The sequence below is a fragment of the Arachis hypogaea genome, chromosome 3 (assembly GCF_003086295.3).
Source record: "Arachis hypogaea cultivar Tifrunner chromosome 3, arahy.Tifrunner.gnm2.J5K5, whole genome shotgun sequence".
NCBI classification, from domain to species: Eukaryota; Viridiplantae; Streptophyta; class Magnoliopsida; order Fabales; family Fabaceae; genus Arachis; species Arachis hypogaea.
The window spans coordinates 127,736,778-127,757,336 of record NC_092038.1 but is presented as its reverse complement, the minus strand read 5'-3'; the positions used below and the strand labels follow the sequence as shown (position 1 = coordinate 127,757,336).

The 20,559-nt window shown below is 37.3% G+C and overlaps 2 protein-coding genes across 5 annotated transcripts; both read right to left on the bottom strand.

Annotated features, from left to right (window-relative positions):
• Window positions 1-112: 112 nt before the first annotated feature.
• LOC112791454 (uncharacterized) lies at window positions 113-4,986 on the bottom strand. Of its 2 annotated transcripts, none has more exons than XM_025834301.3 (12): window positions 4,495-4,986; window positions 4,325-4,409; window positions 4,080-4,210; window positions 3,885-3,987; window positions 3,745-3,759; window positions 3,023-3,168; window positions 2,648-2,843; window positions 2,374-2,448; window positions 2,009-2,125; window positions 1,743-1,787; window positions 1,231-1,329; window positions 113-284 (listed from the first exon to the last, which is right to left on the bottom strand). In XM_025834301.3, exons 1-12 carry the CDS (start codon window positions 4,776-4,778, stop codon window positions 246-248), a joined length of 1,335 nt encoding a protein of 444 aa, XP_025690086.1. In that variant the 5' UTR covers window positions 4,779-4,986; the 3' UTR covers window positions 113-245. The 2 variants fall into 2 exon arrangements, with proteins under 2 accessions (XP_025690086.1, XP_025690087.1); XM_025834302.3 differs by lacking the exon at window positions 113-284 and adding an exon at window positions 693-1,111.
• A 904-nt stretch (window positions 4,987-5,890) lies between these two features.
• On the bottom strand, window positions 5,891-19,176 carry LOC112791453 (mediator of RNA polymerase II transcription subunit 16). Of its 3 annotated transcripts, none has more exons than XM_025834298.3 (16): window positions 18,538-19,176; window positions 18,061-18,129; window positions 17,639-17,727; window positions 17,152-17,264; window positions 16,508-16,609; window positions 15,664-15,754; window positions 14,516-15,109; window positions 13,351-13,969; window positions 9,896-9,975; window positions 9,640-9,722; window positions 9,125-9,361; window positions 8,783-8,954; window positions 7,951-8,465; window positions 7,626-7,802; window positions 6,864-7,238; window positions 5,891-6,366 (listed from the first exon to the last, which is right to left on the bottom strand). In XM_025834298.3, exons 1-16 carry the CDS (start codon window positions 18,810-18,812, stop codon window positions 6,220-6,222), a joined length of 3,738 nt encoding a protein of 1,245 aa, XP_025690083.1. In that variant the 5' UTR covers window positions 18,813-19,176; the 3' UTR covers window positions 5,891-6,219. The 3 variants fall into 3 exon arrangements, with proteins under 3 accessions (XP_025690083.1, XP_072083237.1, XP_025690085.1); XM_072227136.1 differs by having other exon boundaries at window positions 15,664-15,749; window positions 16,508-16,580; XM_025834300.3 differs by having other exon boundaries at window positions 15,664-15,749; window positions 18,538-19,080.
• Window positions 19,177-20,559: the final 1,383 nt, after the last annotated feature.

The window sequence follows — 20,559 nt, the reverse complement described above, 5'->3', positions numbered from 1 at the left end:
CAATAACCGGATTAACACTTAAATTTGGGATACAATTTGATACAATTTTGTATATTTTTCACATGAAAAAGTATATAGAACCAACTCCAAATCAGCATAAAATAGAACTTAATTAATTATAAATATAGTAATTAATTTTATTTATTTATTATTTAAAATATTAGTTATTAAATATTTCACCACATTCAAATTAGGAGGAGATACGTTCAGTATCATTGTAACGTGAATCACGGAAACTGATTCAATTAGCTTCCGTCTTTCACCCTCCTTCTCTCTCCAAATACCTAAAACATGATAAATCAGAAAACAGATTTAGAATTATCTAATTTACAAAGAAAAAGAAACATCCTAATACCTAGCATAAACACCCTAACATAAACACCATCCGCGTAGAGATTTGAATTCACCCAAAGGCATTTGGCTGGTTTTTAGCTGAAACTATCTTTTGGTTCTCTAGCATTATTGATTTTAGTTAATATTTTCGGATACATGCAGCACTTTGTTAATATATTATGCAATCTAAATTTAATTTATAAATTTCGGCATATAATCACTGTGATCTGTTAGAAAATACATTTGTTCCAAGTGTTATGCCATAATAACTTGTCCATATGCAAATTATAGTTTGCAAATGGCAGTGCCCTTCAGCATGTCCTTCAATGTCATAAACAATAAAATGAACTATACGTGTGTTAAGAGATATCTAAACTAGTATAGTGACCCATATTCTATTATCAGAAAAATCATGATGTACACCATGTACAAGGAAGTAAGGAGTTACAGGAATTAAGGTTTTTAATGACATTGAAATAGGGGGGAAAAAGTAGTTCCTTTAACCTACAAAAGCAAGAACCCATCCCTTTCAAAAAATGCAACCTTGAACAAATTGTGGTTTGATGAAGAGGCTAGAGTTGTTGGCCATAGCTGGAATAGAATCTAAGCATATGGGCATCATAGAGTCAGCAATGGAGGACATGGCTGATCTGACAAGATACCTACTGATGATACAAAACATGATTTTTGAAGTGCAGCTGACCAATGTTCCAGAAAGATTAAAAATGGCAATGACAACCACTTCCCATCCAAAATATTAATCCATGTTCACAAAAATCTGCAATGGTTCATTCAATATAAGTAAAGAGTGTTATCCAAATTTTGGGGTGGAGACCCTAAGTCATTACAAGTAAAACTGTAACTGCCGACGAAATATAATCAAGTTGTAGAACTAACCTCTAAATCAGGGAGTGGTTCATAAGATTTCATCTCCTTAGAGTCAAACACTGTAATGCCCGAAATTCTCTGAATTCCAGTTTTAGTAGCTATGAGATTCTGCACAAGTCATGATTGCTAAAAGCATCAAACACCCAAGTATGTCACTGTAAATGAAGCATAAGTTGTAAATTCTTTCTTGCCCCCAATTAGTGTAAACTGTAAAGTCAACTACTTTTGTTTTTGTCACATCACCATCAAAAACCCTAAGTTATTTTGAAGGAGGGGAAAAATATAGAGGTGCAACTAGTGATTTGTACAAAACACGTAATACCGGTAGTAATCATTATAAGCTAGTAGTTAAGAGAAAAAATGGATTTCATGAAAAAAGAAAAATAGCTGAGAGTGAAGATAATGAAAGATCTTTTATAATAAAGTAGGCTAAAGGTGACTAAATTGTTCAGTAATATGATTTCAATACTACCTCCCCATAAATATCCGACAAATGTAAGCAAAATTATTTAAATTCATACCAGGTGGAGCTCTGTGGATCCTAAAGCCTCAACCTGCGGTACAACCTGTAGATAGACCCAAAGCCATAAGCTCAGACTTAGTTAAATATTAGCAATTCTATGATCCATTTAAAACATTTTACTAAGCATATAGCAACATCTAAACTCCAAACATAAGCTATGAATATGATACAACATACTTAAAATATAAGCACCATGTATCACAGATAAATATAGGGATAATACTGGCAATCAAAGGCACAGATGAAAGCAAACAAATACATTACCATTGATTGAAGGCCATTAATCATGACAGCTCTCTCTACATATGATCCATTGTCAGATAAGCTTACTTCAAATGGGCCTATCTCTCTATCTATTTGGTTTGTAAGGCTCAGTTTTAGCTGCAACAAATGAACATTCAACCTCAGCATCCATTTTTTTTTTTTTTTTTGTGGGGGGGAGGGGGGAGGAAGTATAATAAAAGTTGGGCATGGTAATTGGTCAGAAGTTGCTAACCAATATTCACCAATACCTGCTCAGTAAGAGAAAAACTACCAATGCCCAAAGAAACCTATATAATTTAAGCAGTAGTTTTCTATTTATATGACGAGTAGCATAATGAGCAAGACACCAAAGGACTACAAATTACCACAAATGGTCTTTGAAGGTTAATGATAGACGGAACCTCCACAACCTGCAACTCGATCTCCTTCTTTGTTGTTGGCTGCAAAGAAACAATTCCAAAGAGTAAGACATCTGTGTCGACTATCTAGCGTGTGCATGCTACATGTGTGAGGAAAACTCCTGGTGCATGAAGAGAAAAGATTAAAGAATATGATCATAATTTAGGAAATTGAAGGCATGCCCATGAATGACCCCTCATAGATTATATAGTTACATGAACACAAAGAAAATGCACTTACAGTCCCCAATATCTGCTGGGTCTGCAGGCGACCAGGTTCCCCCAAATTTGTTCTCCATGTTATCTGGAGCTTACCAAGAACATTACTTCCCTCAACCTTTAATTGAGCAGAATTGTCTGCTGATGATTTTAATTGATAGAGATAGTTGTAAATTCCTCCACCAGATCTAATCAATATTGGAGGCTTAAATGTCTCTCTGAAAGTTCAATTTACCTCATAATTAATAATCAATGATAATAATGATCAATCAAAGAATAAAAATGGAAAATATATTTACCCTAGATGACCCTAGAAGTATTAGTGAAAATATTAGACAAATTTGATGTTTATTGACTTATGGAATGCTTCATGCAGAACAGTATGCATAATACTGACCTTATAAGACTTTCTCTCTCAGAATGATGCCCATCACCTTTAAGAGTTGCCGAAGTATAATTCTGTGCAGGTTCGAAATCGACTTGGTCCATGAAAAGGTTTGACTTTGTATGGTTTTCAATACAAGCTTCCAGAAAGGTAGTTTCCTGACACCCATCAAGACATAATTTGATGCACAAGTTTAGGTAGGGGTGAACACTTCAATTTACAGAGCTGACATATTTCCAGTCTCCATCGAAGATGAAAACATGGCATTCAGATTCACCTAATGCTGATAACATACAAAATATCATGGATATGCAAATCCAAAGTAGGGTATCTCAAAACAAGTGAATGCTTTTTCTGGAAAAGAAACCAGGTAGGGGAGGTGTTCTAATATTATTATTTTCAACATAACGATTTAACTACAATATTGTTGTGATTGGTTACTGCAGGTTTACAATGACAGGTGTTCATACGACTAGAAGCTAAGCAATGCACTTGGTGAGACTATAATGCTATTAAGGATTTTCTCGCTAGTGGTGAAGGTCATCTAAAATTTCATTATACTCTCCCATTATAAGAAGTTAAGAACATGGACATGCATAGAAGTAATACAAAATCCAATTATTCAAACAATGTAACATTTTGATTTGACCAGGTTCAGTGAAATAAGATCAGCATTTTATCAAGGGAAGGATATTCACTTACAATTGAATAGAACATTCAAATTATCAACATACCTTGATAACACGGACCTGCAAAAAGATTTCCAACAAAAGCAGCAGTCATTTAAATGCCAGAAGAACAATCAGGAAGCATCTAATGACATGATTTCATTCATACACGACTAATACCATTTAACACGGAACAAGATTAATACCTTCGTCCTCACAGATAGTGGGTTAGCAACAATGAACTTGAAGAATTGGGGAAGGTATTTACGCTCACCATCACCGTCGTTGTACAATGCGGTGCAGACCAGCCTAACAAGAGGCCACAATCAAATCAATGAATAGATATCCCAAAGCAACCACATTCTGAAACAAGGGAAGTATATAGGGGAATTAGAACATACGTGTGAGGTCCAAGCTCCTTGACATCATGTTCCACTATAAAATCATAACGGCCACCGGCACGTATCGTTTCAACTGGAGATTTTGATGTGTCCAAAAGAAGAATCCTCTGTCTCTCTGTTTGAATTTCAGCCTGCCAGTCACAAACCGTTTCGAATAATTTCACTAACCTAAATCATCAATCGAATTAAGAATAGATTAAATTAAAGTAAAAACCCCGCAGATCAAGAGTGCAATAACGAAGGACCTTGATAATAACGTCACGGACTTCAAAAGTGGAGCTGTTGTTAATACTGATGTAGCTGCAGAATGTCTCTCCTAAGTAAATGGCACTGCAGGCAGCAATGAAATCCCAAGTTTCAGTGAGCGACTCGTCAGACGTGACATTGAATAGAGAAAATTTAAGAGAGAGAGTACCCGAAGGACTGAGGGAGGACGAGGAGGGCGGAGAGGCCCATGGCGTCGGAGGAGTGGTGGAGAAGGAAGCGGTAGCGGTAGTTGGGGTCGGGGGAAGGGGAGGAGGTGGCGGGAGAGAGAAGAGGGGGGAGGGAAGGGGCGGCGAGGGGATCGTCGAAGATGTCCTCGCCGACGAAGAGGTCGGAGGGGTGGAGGCGGAGGGGAGGGTCGACGTTGAAGGAAGGCCGGCATAGCCTCATAACGCGAAACGCCAGCGAGTGAGATCCACCTCCGCTTTGACTCATCTCGATTATTCTCTTCTAATCTCTCTTCAATTCAATTCAAATGCTGAATTCTGCTCCTCACTTCTCTGTTCTTCAACTTCAGACTGAACGTTTTCCAAACCAGATCACAAACTCACTCCCCCTCTGCTATTTTGCTTTTTTTTTTTTTATTATTAGTATTCTCTATTATTTTCTGTTGTGTGATGCGTAGTAGTGTGCATTACGGTGCAACGTTTTCTGTTTTGGACTGGTACTCTCCAACGTCTATGAACTAATGGGTTTCACGATGGGCCATCAAAAACATTTTTAGCCCAAGGAGTAATGATCCAATATAAAAAATATTGCAGAATGGACCTTTGGGGTCCCCAATGGTCTCCAATTTTTTTCCATCGATCCTCTTGATTTTTCACGAGATATGCTTATACATTTTGCTCATTTGAGCTGGTTTACAAGACTAGGTCCGTTTGGATTAGTTTTTTAAAAAAATGTTTTATATTTAAACAGATTTTTTTTTAAAAAGTTTAAATATTAAAAATATCTTTTACTTCTACTTTTTTTAAAAAAAGTATTATTAGTTTTGAAAAAAACACTTTTTTTAATAAAAATATTTTTTTTACAAAACATGTACCTAAATAGATTTAAAATTAAATAAAAAATACTTTATTTAAGAAAAAAAAAAACTTTTTCGCTCAAAACCAAAACCGATACTAATTAGTAATTACCATCCAGGAATCCAACGTAAACCTAGTGCATTTGTTCGTGGTACTTTTACGAAAAATCATACTAATCTTAAGTGCTACAACAACGTTTATGTATTGTAATCTCAGTTAATTTAAGAGAATTTATTTGGTAAATTTTTCTTTTTTTTTTTAACCTAGATATGATCAGACTACACTACACAATTATTTATCTAACTGATAACTTTACTTTCATTTTTCTTTTCTTCGTAATCAATCAATTTTTTAACTGTACTAGAAAAGCGTATAAATCAACAATCCCCATTAACAAACTACACACTAACTTCTAATGTTTAAGTTACCAAAAAGAACAACTAGTAGTGTTGCGAAAATAAGTAAATAGTCTCCGGAAAAAAAAATCTCGTCAATGTAGAAGTTCTCATGAAGACAAGAAAGTGCGAAGCTAATCTAATAATTTACATGGTTTCTATTAGGCAAATTGACAAAAATATTCCAGTGCACAAGCCACTGATGTGTTCATAGTACAAATCAAGGGGGTCAGAGAACCTCAAAAGCAGAGGTTTCTCCTGAATTAATTTCCGAACATCTGACCCATCAGAGTGATCAACAAAACAGCCACTCAAACCCAAGAAAGTAAAGTTAGACCTCCAAAAAAAGCTACATGATGATAATTGGCAACAAAATCTACCCCTCTACTATACATTTCATCCACAATACTCTCCAGATTGAACTCAAGTTCTAATACAAGGATAAGGAAGCCATCTCTATACAACTCGAACCCATGTTCCACCGCACATTGGGCAGCCATACGCCCAGCGGCTGATCCACCAAATCTCCTTGTCATTGTTACTAGGAGGGCTAGGAGCTCCAGGGGAAGCAAATGCAGAGGTCTGACGCAGACATCTTATGCACTGCACCACACATGTAAACAAAATCATGCAATAGAATATACAGAATACAATACAATAAGGAGATTAACCATGCATAATTTCTGAATATCTCCATCACTTGGGTATTGGCAATGTTTCTCCTATCTATTGGAAGGTATATATACAAAGGAACTTCAGAGACATAATTCTGAAAGTTAATTGGCCGGGTATTTATCATGTGAAGAGATGTTAAACATCCTTGTAGACCAAACAATATATCCAGAGTTTTAAAAATTAAGGGCAAAAATGTCCTATGGTTTCTAGTTTCTACAGGGTATCTGAACGATTTCTAGCTCAAGCTGAAATGACCTTGTTTCAGAATCTATACTAGCATTTCACATTTAGAGAATTTACAAAATAGATCTCTGCATTCACATGAAAAATTGATGATACAACAAATATTTTGGAATTCCTGAGTTGTAGAGTTAATAATTATTGGTAAAACTCAATTGAGAAATAAATCATTCTTCTTTTCTAACCTTGAACCAGATTCCTTCGAGGCCAGCCTTCCACGTTGTAGTAACAACATCTCGTCGAGATCCCATTATGCCAAGATAAGCTCCCAAGCCCACAGAAGTGTTCAACCCGAAAGCAGCATCTCTTTCGGACATCCTGCGCTTCCTTGGCCATAACTGCTGGGCTCCGTAGTATACATCACATTGTTCCGATGAACTGAAATCAAGTGGGTCACAAGTAACTAGTTTCGGTGCTTCATTTCCAAAATCCACGTCCTCTGATTCAGATGAAGGTACACCAAACATATTCCGCCTGTGCCACTCTTCTGCTGGAGGGTGAAGTTCTAGTTCACGAAGTAGAAGACCAGCGGCATCGGCACCTCTGGGACGAGGCATATTCTGCATATAACATTTTAGGCAGGGTCATTCACAGATGTTATCCGACAAAATAAATCATGAGGCACCAAAACAGAGGAAGTACAGGGCCAACAAAAGCAACTACACAGACATTGAAAGCTTAAAATTTAAAACATAAACATGATCTAATAAATCGCATCATATCATTTAAGTCAGAGTAAGTATTTTCCGTTGAAGGGAATCTTCATACAAAGGAAGATAATGGGCACACTTTCGAGCGCCACTCATTAACTTTAATATCATCAATGCAAATCATTAATTAAGCAGCATGACAAACTTGAACCCATATCACGAAATACTAATTACCACCAGTTTAATTGTCTCCCAGGAAATACTAAATTTCAAAGAATAGGAAGAGCACAAGGTTACCTGCATATGTGGGCCAAGAGATGCTTCCACAACCTCTGGCAGTACAGTGTAGTTCCCATCAATATAATGCAGCCGAACCTGAATGTTGCTGCTCCCCACCTGGGAAACTGGTAAAGGGTGTTGCAGCCCAGCTGTCCGGCGACATAGATCCATTAGTATCATAAAAAGCACCTTGACCTGTATCATTAGTACAAGAACTAAGAAACAGTCTATTTTACAATCTCCTGGGGAAAAGAAATTCCCACACAAAATGTTGAAAACAATTAACATCACAATCACAAAAAATAGAGTCATCAAGATAAACTGAAAAACTATCATTTTATACCTCTTCAAATGTATATCCTTGGCCAGCATTCCCAGTTCCTACTCTTGAACGCCCAGGAGCCGTTTCTTCACCTGCTTTTATCCCAGGCACAATCTGACCACCCCGACCTGTCGGACCATCATCTGACTTAACTACAGCTGAAACTGGTTTTGTAGTCTCCTCTGTCTTGCCAGTAGCAGAAGCATTTGGTTGAGGCTTTTGTACAGTGGGATCAGTGGTTCTATTTGCAACCCCCATATAGCGAGGGAGTTGTGTTCGCCGAAAGAAAAAGCAGAATAGCAACAGTTGGCATAATCTGTGAAGGAAATGACAGTCCCCAATAAGTCTAACTGCTGGTGTTCCAGGGAATGTTCCTGTGTTAATGCTGATAGGCATAAATGGCGAAGGACCACTGATGGGGGGAGGAGTTGGATTGGACACTGCTTCAGTTGGATTACTCATCTTGGCGATGGCCCCTTGAACCCAACTTTGCAGCTGTGTGCTCCCCATGGAACTGGTGGTCCCATTTTGACCTCCTGAAAAGTATTGTCACCATTTTAGTTTGAATTGCAAAATACACAATAAAGCAGTGCTGGTGGTGACGATAAAACAGCAATTCAAGATGAGATGGTTATTTGCATTAGAAGAAAAGCACCAAATTTGCATTTCTACAGTAGATTCAAAATGATACCAGACCAAACTAGAGTTTCAAAAATATTTTAATTCAGGGACCTGAAAATAGATTGGATTAGTGGACCACAATGAACATGTTTTCAATACTATAGGAAACCAACAATTTTTAAACTATAAGGACTTATGGAAGACCTTCTCAACTACAAAATATCACACTGACCTTGACTTGTTGCAGGAGTTGCAGAACTTTGGGTAGGACTGGTAACCACATTGCGGTTGCTTCCAGTGCTTGCAGTTGCAGCATGAGATGCTAGTGTACGACAGAAACTTGCATAACGACGCAATCGTGTAATAAAATGGGAAGCCAGATCAAGAACTGCATCAACATAAGCCTGCAGAAATTGAAACGAGCAGAAAATTTATTAATGGCAAGAGTGAACAAAGCAATGATGACTGATGAGAGTGGAAAGAATCAAGCAGTGAACCAGAAAATTGCATTTTTAGATATTCTAGTTAAACAAAATAAAGCAAGAAAAGTTTCCAAATAGTAAAGAAAGCAGACCTGAATAGTAGGAATTAACGCAGGTTCTATAGCCATTGATTCAGGATCAATGTTTGATAGCGTTTCACCAGATGCATGCCATGCCTCAGGCACTAAAGATGAAGAATTTACCAAAGCAGACTCAATTCCTTTTCCAAGCATATCCAACAATAATCTAGCTTGCATATCCAGAACCATTGCCCTGACCTCTTGGGCATTTGATCCTTCCAGTAGCCTACACTTTATCCTGTCTAGACTCTGCAATTATAAATAGAACCAAGTTCATTTAGCATTGAAGGTAGTTAAACAGAAATGGCTGCAAGTTCGTTGAAAAGTGCACTGGAGCGGATTTCTGGAACCAACAGGGACAAGCAAAATTTTAAATGATTCAAAACCAGAGTGTATTGTTTTATATGACTAGTTTTTTATATAACCATCTGCTGCTCACAATAATGGTGAAATTCAGGAACAAATTATATAAACTATGCATGCCAATAAGAGGATGCTGAAATGGGGAAAGTGCAATAGTAACATACTGGACCATACTGCTGCCTGTGCTGAGCAGAAGGAAGAGAATGGAAATCCGCATCCAAAACTGCAATAACGCTGTTAAGTGAAACTGAAACGAAGAATCCCCCAAAAAAAAAAAGAACGTGTCAGTATACACAACACTAACAAAACAGCATATTATGCAGACGGCAGAGATTTACTATGGAAGTGAAAATAAATACTCTTTTCTCTCTTTAACTAGCACAACTTGAAGCAGACAAAAATAACTAAGCACCTACTTACCAATACCATCCTCGGCGGCACTCTGTGTACAGCCCACAGCATCCCACCAATCAACGCCAACCATAAGGCTCCACCAAAACCTGTATGTGAAACATAAGTTAGCATAGACGTGCAAATCATTGATGAAAGAAAAATCAGAACTTCCTTTATATGACTGCAGAAAACGGTAGAATTTATAAATTTACAATTAGTAAATAGTTAAACTCCGCCTATGTTACACTTGCGGTACATAGCCGGTCCCAAGCCCGGATAAAGGAGGAGGGTTGTGTTAGGTCTTCGGCAACCAACGTAAAAATATAGCCGAACCCCCCATGACATGAATCAAAGACATTATTGCGCTAAAGCTAGGTCGTTACCCGGAAGTAACGCGCCGTATGGCTCGAGTACGGTGTCAAAGCAAGAGCCGCTGCATCGGTGCCCGGATGTAGTGTTAAATGAGCAAGGGTTCTCGCGTTTTCGTGAACGGACGAGGGTAAATAAGCTAGTTCACAAAGGAAAAGGTAAAGGTCGAAGCGACAAAAGGTTGAGATTTGGGACATGGAACATAGGCACTCTAACAGGAAAGTCCATGGAGGTGGTGGACACCATGACAAGAAGGAAGATTAACATTATGTGCCTACAAGAAACGAAATGGGTTGGTGCAAAGGCTAGGGAGTTGGATTCTTCTGGTTTCAAACTTTGGTATACAAGAAAGGTGAAGAATAGGAATGGAGTTGGAATAATTGTGGATAAGCAGTGGAAGAAGGACGTAGTTGATGTCAAGAGGGTGGGAGATCGGATCATCTCTATCAAACTTGTGGTGGAGGGAGGTGCTTTCCATGTGATTAGCGCCTATGCACCGCAAGTGGGTTCGGACGAACAACACAAGATAAGGTTTTGGGAGGATCTAGAGAGTTTGGTTCAAGGCATATCTTTGGGAGATAAGATTTTCTTAGGAGGAGATTTAAATGGCCATGTTGGGAGAGAAGTGACTGGATATGGGAGTATTCACGGAGGCCATGGTTTCGGGGTGATCAATGCCGAGGGTAAAACTATTTTGGACTTTTCCTCAACTTTTGATCTTCTCATCGCAAATACATGTTTTAAAAAGAGAGACGAACATCTTATAACCTATAAGAGTGGCATGACAAGCTCTCAAATCGACTTCTTCTTGTTGAGGAGAGTCGACCGAAAATTTTGCATTAACTGTAAAATTATCCCGGGAGAGAGTTTGACAACACAACATAGGGTGCTCGTCATGGATTTTCGCGTTGAGCAAAAGTTGAGGAAAAGACATCATACGAAAAACCCAAGGACGAGGTGGTGGCGGATGAAAGGTGAGGAACAAAGAAGCTTCCTAAGACGGGTAGGAGAAGAGGCAAGGTGGGATGGGAATGGAAGCGCGGAAGAGATGTGGAGGGAGATGGCAGAAGTTATTAGAAGAACAGCAAAAGAAAGTTTTGGTGAATCTAAAGGAATAGGACCAAGAGACAAGGAGTCCTGGTGGTGGAATGCGAGTATACAAGAAAAGATAAAGATAAAAAGAGAATGCTTTAAAGAGTGGTCTTTATGCCGCAATGCAGATAACTGGGAAAAATATAAGGCGGCTAAGAAAGAGACAAAAGTGGCTGTAAGTGAAGCAAGAACAAAAGCATATGAGGGTCTCTACCAGTCTTTGGACACGAAAGAAGGAGAAAAAGGTATATATAGAATTGCAAAGAGCCGGGAAAGAAGAACGAGAGATTTGGATCAGGTTAAGTGCATAAAGGATAAGGATGGAGAGGTGTTGGCTCAAGAGGAGAAGATTAATGAAAGGTGGAAGAGCTACTTCTACGAGTTATTTAATGAGGGACAGAAGACTCTTCCGAGCCTTGGTCGATTATGCACAAGGGAAGAAGATCAAAACTTGGACTACTATCGAAGGATTCGAGACTTCGAGGTAAAAGAGACTCTAAAGCAGATGAAAAATGGCAGGGCAGTAGGACCTGATAATATCCCGATTGAGGTTTGGAAGGGTCTTGGAGGAAAAGGCATCAACTGGTTAACCAAACTTTTTAATGAGATTTTAAAGTCAAAGAAGATGCCTGATGAGTGGAGAAAGAGCACCTTGGTACCTATCTACAAGAATAAGGGGGATATACAAAGTTGCGGAAATTATAGAGGGATTAAGCTTATGAGTCATACTATGAAGTTATGGGAAAGGGTGATAGAACGGAGGTTGAGAAAAGAGACACAAGTAACAGAGAACCAATTTGGATTTATGCCAGGCAGATCTACCACTGAAGCGATATACCTATTAAGAAGGATGATGGAGAGGTATCGTAGTAATAAAAGGGATCTACACATGGTGTTTATTGATTTGAAAAAAGCGTATGATAGGGTACCAAGAGAGGTCTTATGGAAGGTTTTAGAAAAGAGGAGAGTAAGGATCGCATATATTCGGGCAATTAAAGACATGTATGATGGGGCCACAACTAGTGTGAAGACTCAAGGTGGTGTGACAGAGGAATTCCCTATTGGTATAGGATTACACCAGGGATCATCCTTAAGTCCATACCTTTTCACATTAGTCTTGGAAGTACTCACAGAGCACATCCAAGAGCCTGTGCCATGGTGCATGCTTTTTGCCGATGATATCGTCCTTATGGGAGAGTCAAGGGAAGACCTAAATAAGAAGTTGGAGTTATGGAGAGAAGCTCTAGAAGTGTATGGTCTGTGCATAAGCCGTAGCAAGACGGAATATATGGAATGTAAGTTCAGTCTAAGAAGGGAAAACTCCAATATAGAGGTGAAAATTGGAGAGAACACCTTACGAAAAGTTAAAAGTTTTAAGTATCTTGGGTGCATCATACAGGATAATGGAGAGATTGAACATGATGTAAATCATAGGATCCAAGCAGGTTGGTCAAAATGGCGGAGTGCATCTGGTTTTATATGCGACAAAAAAGTGCCTTTAAAACTTAAAGGTAAATTCTATCGCACCGCTATAAGACCGGCTATGCTGTATGGTACGGAGTGTTGGGCGGCTAAAGGAGAGCACGAACATAAGCTGAGTGTGGCAGAGATGAAGATGTTGAGATGGATGAGTGGTCACACGCGATTGGATAAAATAAGGAATGAAGATATAAGGGAGAGAGTTGGAGTAGCACCCATTGTGGAAAAGATGGTTGAATCGCGTCTCAGGTGGTTTGGACATGTGAGAAGAAGACCGATAGAACATCCAGTCAGGAGGGTGGATGAGATGGAAGATGGACAAAGGGCGAAAGGCAGAGGAAGACCTAAGAAGACCATCCATGAGGTGGTCAAACGAGATCTACATGTAAACGGTCTCTCTGTAGACATGATACATGACAGAGCACAATGGCGTCGTTTGATTCATGTAGCCGACCCCACTTAGTGGGATAAGGCTTTGTTGTTGTTTGTTGTACAATTAGTAAATAGTTAAGATGCTTACTAAAAGGGATTTTCGAAATCACCTTTCAGCAATTGCACGCTCCCAAGTCGATGAATTGGCCTTGGCTTGACTAACAGGAATAGCAGGAGGAAGAACCCGAACTATTCTCAATACTGTACGGTCTTTGATAGTGTCATGCCAAACAGAAGCTGAACAACAGCTAGTTGAAGAAAATGCAGGAGCAGCAATTGCAGATCCAACATTAATCTGATAGTTGTCCACAGGTGCAAAATTTGGACCAGAAAAGACATGGACACCACCCCGAAGAAAAGCAATGGCAATTTCACCACCATGAGCAGAGTAAACAACTCGGGCAAGTGTCCTAACATCACTTGGTAGATCGAATGGATCAAAATTGACCATTTTTGATTTATCAGAACCAGAGTCAAATGTCTTTTGCACATCAGAAGCCACTCCAATTGAAGATGCCTGATGATTCTTGAAATCATTTGTTGGTGCTATGCTTAGGTCCACTTTGGACTGCCAGACAGTTTGCATAGGGGGTTGTCCACCCATACTAGACGTAGGGTTCCCAAATATAGGATGCAGAACAACATGTTGTAAAGATGACTCCCAGCGTTGCACTCTCCACCCTGTAATTGATGGGCCCTCATCTGGATCATATGGCGACATGTACTGTCCTGTGCAAGTAAATCAATTATTTGTCAATGTCTTGGTTCAACTACCAGTGCAAAGGAATGAAACCTATCATAAAATTCAGATAAATATGCATCACAGCATAGCTATCACAGAATAGAGGTATATATAGATACTTCTGGATTATCCACACACAATAATATTAGCTTTACCTAGGAATGAATAGTGCGAGACTGGTACCACTGTGTCAAAGGGGAAGGGGACTTGGTATACCTTCTATCTGTTCCACTAGAAAGTAATTTGACATTCAAATTTATCTTCTTGTTATCTTCAAATTATTTTGTTTCATAACAGCTTAATTGATTTTTCAGCAGACAAGAGATGGGATTGAACACAACACAAGGGTTACTTTATATGTTTAACTAATAAACACCAGATTCCAAGGCAAATTAGCACAAATCAGCTGTAATCTTTTAGCATGTTACTAGTAAAGATTTGTGGTGTGTCATTTTCAGATGTAAGCACACCATAGCATAGAACAATCTGAAACTTGCTTTCAGGTGAAAAATAAAACAGAATCAACTTCATACCCTCAACAATCACAACGGCTATGACAGAACCACCACGTGTAGGATCAAAAGCCACTGCTGTTACACCAGAACCCCATGTAGTGGTGGCTGCAGATTGAGCTGCAGCTTCGGGACTCACATATGCTGAAAAATTTGAAACTGGTGAACAGTATAGGGGTACGGCATCACCAAGGTTTTGTTCTGTCTGTTTTCTCCCTTGCTTTGCTTCAGATAATAGATAATCTTGCCAACTAAACAAATATCCAGCTAAAGGAGCAAAGCCAGCCCAATTGGGTGGGCTAAGAGGTGGAACACCACAAGTAGTACTTGTCTTCGGAGTTACTTGGAAACCATTTCCAGGTCCAGGAGTGACTTCCCAAACAACAATGGTGGATGGATTAACAATTGGTACACCTGCTACATGCATGGCGCCACTGTCTGTTATGATAGCATCACCAGCCATAATGCCACTGGGCCCACAACCCAAGAGTCCTTTACTAGTGCAAAACCACTTAGGCGTTGCACCATTCTGACTAGGAGGCCACTGGGCCCAATGAAGCTGAACTGAGCCTGATGAGAACACAGAACAGACACAGAGAAAATTGGGCCATCTAGCTGAAATGAGAACAACTGCATGCATTAGATATAGGAGAATAATACTGCCATATAACATAAAGCTGACTACACATATAACGAGTTGCCAACAAATATGCGACTAAATGGAGAAAAGAAATTTCACTCATCATCATCATGGCATTAGCCATCATAACTATCATTATCACCATACAAAATTTGTGATAGTACCAGACCATCACCCAATCCCTGAATAGACTATAACAAGTAAATGTAACTAAATTGACTCAAGTGGTTAAAACATTGGTGGAATAACAATGTTGGAGCTTCAATCCTCCACCATGCCACAACTCTCCTCCACTGTTAGGCATGGCACCTAAAATGTAACTTTAAGATAATTTAAAAGATATAAACTTGAGAAGCTCGAATTCACACTTTAAAATAAAATAGGTTAAACCATCAAACTGAAGAGTGACTTGTGGCAAAAATTCTAAAGCTTGGAGGAATTGTTGTGGGGACATTCTGTACTCCTTGAAGTCAATTGTCCCATCCCCAATGTACCCAAAAAGAAAAAGAATGAAAACAAGATAGGTGACCTGAAGTTTGAGATTGCTGTGAAAGAAACTTCTCCTCAAATGTTGACTTTGAAGTGGCAGGAGCACTAGACTTGGATGAAAGCCACCTATACTGATTTTTGCAAATTGCACAGATTAGAAAAGAAGTAACTGATGATAGTTGTGCTCCATTCAAACCACTCTAGATTAGCAACTACTCAATTTTTAAATATGGTACAAAAAGAAATCACTCAAGATCGGTAAAAAGATCTGCACACAATTTTTCGTTTTTCTATTTTTATAAAAAAATATCATCAGATATATTCGATAGTCATTTAATCAAGAAATAGAAACTCCGCAGAAGTACAGACAGACAGAATGAACAATATAACTAAAGAAACAACTCAATATGAGAGAATCTTGCGAGAAATTGATACGGAAACTCGTCAAGAGCATCCTTACATGCTATGCATGGGATCAACAGTAATACAGTATGGAAGAAATTAATTATTAATCACACAAGAAGAACATACCAGAAGAGAAGGTATAGTAATAAGAGAAACCAAACTACATTACCTTTGTCAATTTAAAGGGTAAACAACAGAAAGGCACAAAAATTCTAATTGGTGAATAATTTATTCTAACAATCTCTCAACTGATACTTAAGATCATTTTGCAAAATAAAATAGCGAATTCATTATGGAATTTGAAACTATTATCTATCCTACAGAATAATGGACACTGAGGACAGAGTGAAAATAACCTAGGTTCAAGGGTAAAGTCATACTCATACACATGGCAAATTAGAATACATTATCATTTATCAAAAGAAATTTACAGAGAGTTTGAATACAACATTTTCAGAAGACTAGTTAAACGCACATACCGGAGACACCCCAGATAGCCACTTTGTAACAACTGCAATATCTTGCCGCCATTCATGCTCACGCTGCCAGCAGCTAGTATCACGTACAAGATTAGGTGGCCCCTAAATGGACATACTATCAGAGAAACAAACATACAACACAAGCAAATATGTATAAAAGACAAGTCAGGAAAAGTTTAAGGTGCAGAGACAATCAACCAACTAATAGCTACAAGTGCTAAATCAATTACATTAGCTATTTTGTGAAGCTAAGTGCCTAAGCCACATAATGCATAGCGAGGTCTCCCTTACATAAACGGAATTTGACTAGAAATTATGAAGTCTAAGTAAATTTGGTAACATTAATATTGCATGCAAATAGAAAACTCTAGTTATCTCTTACAACTGGAAAACCAATGATAAATTACTCGTATTTATGATGAACAGAAAAGATGCACTTAATATTTGATAGGAGCTTCCTTCAGAGCTTTTCTTTTTTCTTGCTTTTTCTCTTTTATTATGTTTATAGCATTCTTCTTTTATCCCCCCCCCCCCCCCCAACAAAAAAACAAAAACAAAAAAACAAAAAAACAAAAAAAAGGGGAAAAGAAAAGAAAGAAGACAATAGAGTATCCGTAGGAATGATAAGGATAGTTCTTACTTACTTGAGAAGGTTGAGTCCAAATAGTTACCCTCCCATGGAAATTTGCAATCAGTAATGCACGGGGACAAGAGGTCGGGGACCATTCTATAAACTGGACAGAATCACGAGGAGAATCTGCAGATGAAACATAACCAATGACATGTCCAAAAGAACAACTAAGTTTGATTTCAGAAAAAATTTCAAGTAGTTCTTGTTTTAACAGCTATTATAGAAATATTATATAGTTTTCATTACATTTCATATTTGCACCATTTTTGTAACAGAAACTTGAAATCCAGAACCAGAACTGAACAAAAACAATGTACCACTTCAGTATTGAAATCAAGAAAACAGAATATTTTTGAAACCAAAAGAACATAACAAAAAGTTGTCATCTGATACAGGCCCTAACAAATCTAATCGCAAACTGCATAGCTAGTTGGCAATACATGCGGCTAAAAAAATACATCTTTCAAGATAATAGAAACTAAGCAATGACATCAAGATACCTGCTATGACATTGAACACTGCACACTCGGTCGGCCTCTCTGGGATTACAATGTGTATTGGAATCCAAAATGGTGGATTTGCAGTTGAACTAAAAAAATGATAAGTAAGAAAATTACAAATAAGCACTAAAAATTACAAATTGTCAACAAAAGCAAACACTTGCGCGTCAGTACACCAGTGTAATAAAAATGGAATCAACATATGATTGAGAAGGGTAAGATGGCATGTTTTAAAGAATTATATATTTTAAAAATGTAAGGTTTGAACAAATTTTACAGGTTCTTAAGTTTTCCTCCAATTAGTATTTGTATACACAGTCATTCTTGCTCTTAAATGAAAAATCTAGCACGTGGTCTATGAATTCCGGGCAGGAAATGTCCAAATGGATAATAATGAAACACACACACACACACACACAAACCTTGGGATTCTTGCACACGTTTCAGCTGCACAAGCTATTGCATTGAGTTTTCCACACCAAGAAACAGCACTGCAAGAAAAAATAGATCATAAACAAATTGATTGTACCGAAAAATATTGACTTTGAAACCACTATCAACCATCTAAATTTAGTAAATTAGCTCGCTAACTACCCCCCCCCCCCCTGGATGATGTCATTAGCTTGTAACGAGCATAAATTAAGAAAAGCTGTGCCACGTGATGAATTCCAAGCTTCAACTACTCATTGACCCTAACTAGTCCAAGAATCCTATATATCGAAAACACTACTTTACCAAACATTGTCATCAAGTGGAACTGGAGAAGGTGAGAATTGTACCATCTAGAATCAATGAAGTTGCAAATTCAGGAACCCCAATAAAGAAAGAAAGAAAGAAAACTAAATAAAAAACCTTCAAGATTTCCAATAAATTGGGTTGCCCAAGAAAGCGCAACAGACCTGAAATTGCGACATAGTTCAGGGACACTCATCTTGTGGAGTAAATTCGACTTCGTTTGCTTCAGCGTGATGCAGAAAACGGTGGCGGGACCAACCGGTTCTTCGTCTATTGGATGGTCCACGGCCATGGGAACCTTGTCCTCAGGTGGCGCCACCTCTTGATCTTCACCACTGACAGTGATCGATTCAGACTTTTCGGAACCCTTTGAAACCGGTTCTTGAGACTGAGCCACGGGCTCGCCCTCTGGGTCGTTAGTCCCAGCAACTTGATTCATACCCAAAAAGCCCTAATTTTTATAATGCCCAATGGGGAAAGGGAAAGGGGTTAGTGGTAGAAAGTTGCAATTGAAGGCGACAGGTACACTGTTGAAAATCTAGTTAGAGAGAGAAAGAAATAGAGTGTGTGTAGTGGGGTTAGTGTGTTTGTGCTTGAAAGTGTTGAATGCAAGAGAGTGGGGGTTTTTTTATTATAATTGGTTAATTAAAAAAGGGGGATTCTGAAGTTAGGGTTTTTGTGTTGTGCAATACTGCAATGTGTAGGGTAGGTTTGAATTTGATGGATCAGGAATTGATTGTTTTATTGAGAGATGGCGTCAATGTTTTTGGGGCTATTTCCTCTCTCGTCCTCTTTTATTAATTAAATTTTTGTTTATTGGCTGAGGTTTGTGTTATGGTACTGAATGAGTGGGGGATGTGTGATTCTAAAGTTGCTGCTGCCAATGCAAGAAATCTCCAGAAGAGACAAAGACAAAGTGCCTTTTTTTTTTTTTCAATCAAAGACAGTGTTTGTCAAAGATTTCTTTTCAAAAAAGGAAAAAAAAAACTCTATTCTCATTTTTTATTCTTTATTTTGTGAATAAAAAGATCAAAACACGAATAAAAACTATATTGAGGTATTAGTTAAGACAGGTTGAAGAGCTTATTTGGTCACACCCAAATTGTATGAATAAAGCACCAGAGCAAGTAAAAGTGATGGCCTAATAATTTGTTTAAAATTTTAAATTTTACATAATTTTTTTATAATAGAATTAACTATTATTACTATTATTATCATCCTTTTTATCATCGTTATAATTCCTGTCTTTATTATTTCAATTATGTAATTATATCATATCATTTATTATCTCCTTTACTAACAACAACATTATCATTTTTTTTCATCTTTTCTACAACGTTATCATTTTTTTGAAATATTTTTGTATTATAATTACTTTTTTTCTTGTGTACGATATAATTTTTTTCATTTTTTCAATGCTATCTTTTTCTTGAAAGATTTTCGTATTATAATTACTTTTTCTTCTTGTGTACGATATTATTTTTTGTAACGGTATTATTTTTGGTAACGGTCTTTCTCCACTTAACCATCACGAGTAAAGATATTTTTTAAAAATAAATTTATTAATAGTTTAAAATTTCCACCAATTACCAATAAAACTCTACAAAACTAATTTCATTACAATTTAGCAAATTTTTTAATAGATGGATCATATTATTCCAAAATAATTTTGTTAAGAGTCTAAATGTCCCATTTTTTTTGACAAAAATTACTTATTTTTCCAGAAAATAGAAATGAACTAAATTAAGTGTTTACAAATCTAAGAAAATTGATTATAACAATTTTTATTTAGTATCAAAATAGTATAATAACAATGTGCCGAAATATAGTAAAACACAAATTGTTCCGTCTGAATCGCTTTTCTTTTTTAGAAAAATAAAATTTGTCTTTGGCAATTCTTTTAAAAAAGTACAAATCATCCATAGAGATTATGCCTTAAAAAAAACATAAATCACTCTTACACGGTTATACTTTTTAAATTTCTTTTAAAAAAACACAAATTTTCCTGGTGATTACAGTTATTTTATCATTAATTGTTCTTATCATTTTGACATTTTAAAAATCATCCTATATTTTAAAAATTATGAAAAATCATCATTTAATGAAAAATTACATATAATTCTTAAATTTTTAATATATTTACTTTTTATTTATTAATAAAAATATTTAAAACATTCTATTAATAA

Bases quoted from the DNA above. Each gene is read 5' to 3' on its own strand.
- LOC112791454 (XM_025834301.3), bottom strand. From the start codon at position 4,778: ATGAGTCAAAGCGGAGGTGGATCTCACTCGCTGGCGTTTCGCGTTATG. The intron at 2,844-3,022 runs GTCAGTATTATG...TTGAACTTTCAG, and splicing joins GAGAGAGAAAGTCTTATAAG to AGAGACATTTAAGCCTCCAA. The intron at 2,449-2,647 runs GTAAGTGCATTT...GTTTCTTTGCAG, and splicing joins CCCAGCAGATATTGGGGACT to CCAACAACAAAGAAGGAGAT.
- LOC112791453 (XM_025834298.3), bottom strand. From the start codon at position 18,812: ATGAATCAAGTTGCTGGGACTAACGACCCAGAGGGCGAGCCCGTGGCT. The intron at 18,130-18,537 runs GTCTGTTGCGCT...TTTTTCTTGCAG, and splicing joins GAACTATGTCGCAATTTCAG to TGCTGTTTCTTGGTGTGGAA. The intron at 17,728-18,060 runs GTTTGTGTGTGT...TCATTTTTTTAG, and splicing joins ACGTGTGCAAGAATCCCAAG to TTCAACTGCAAATCCACCAT.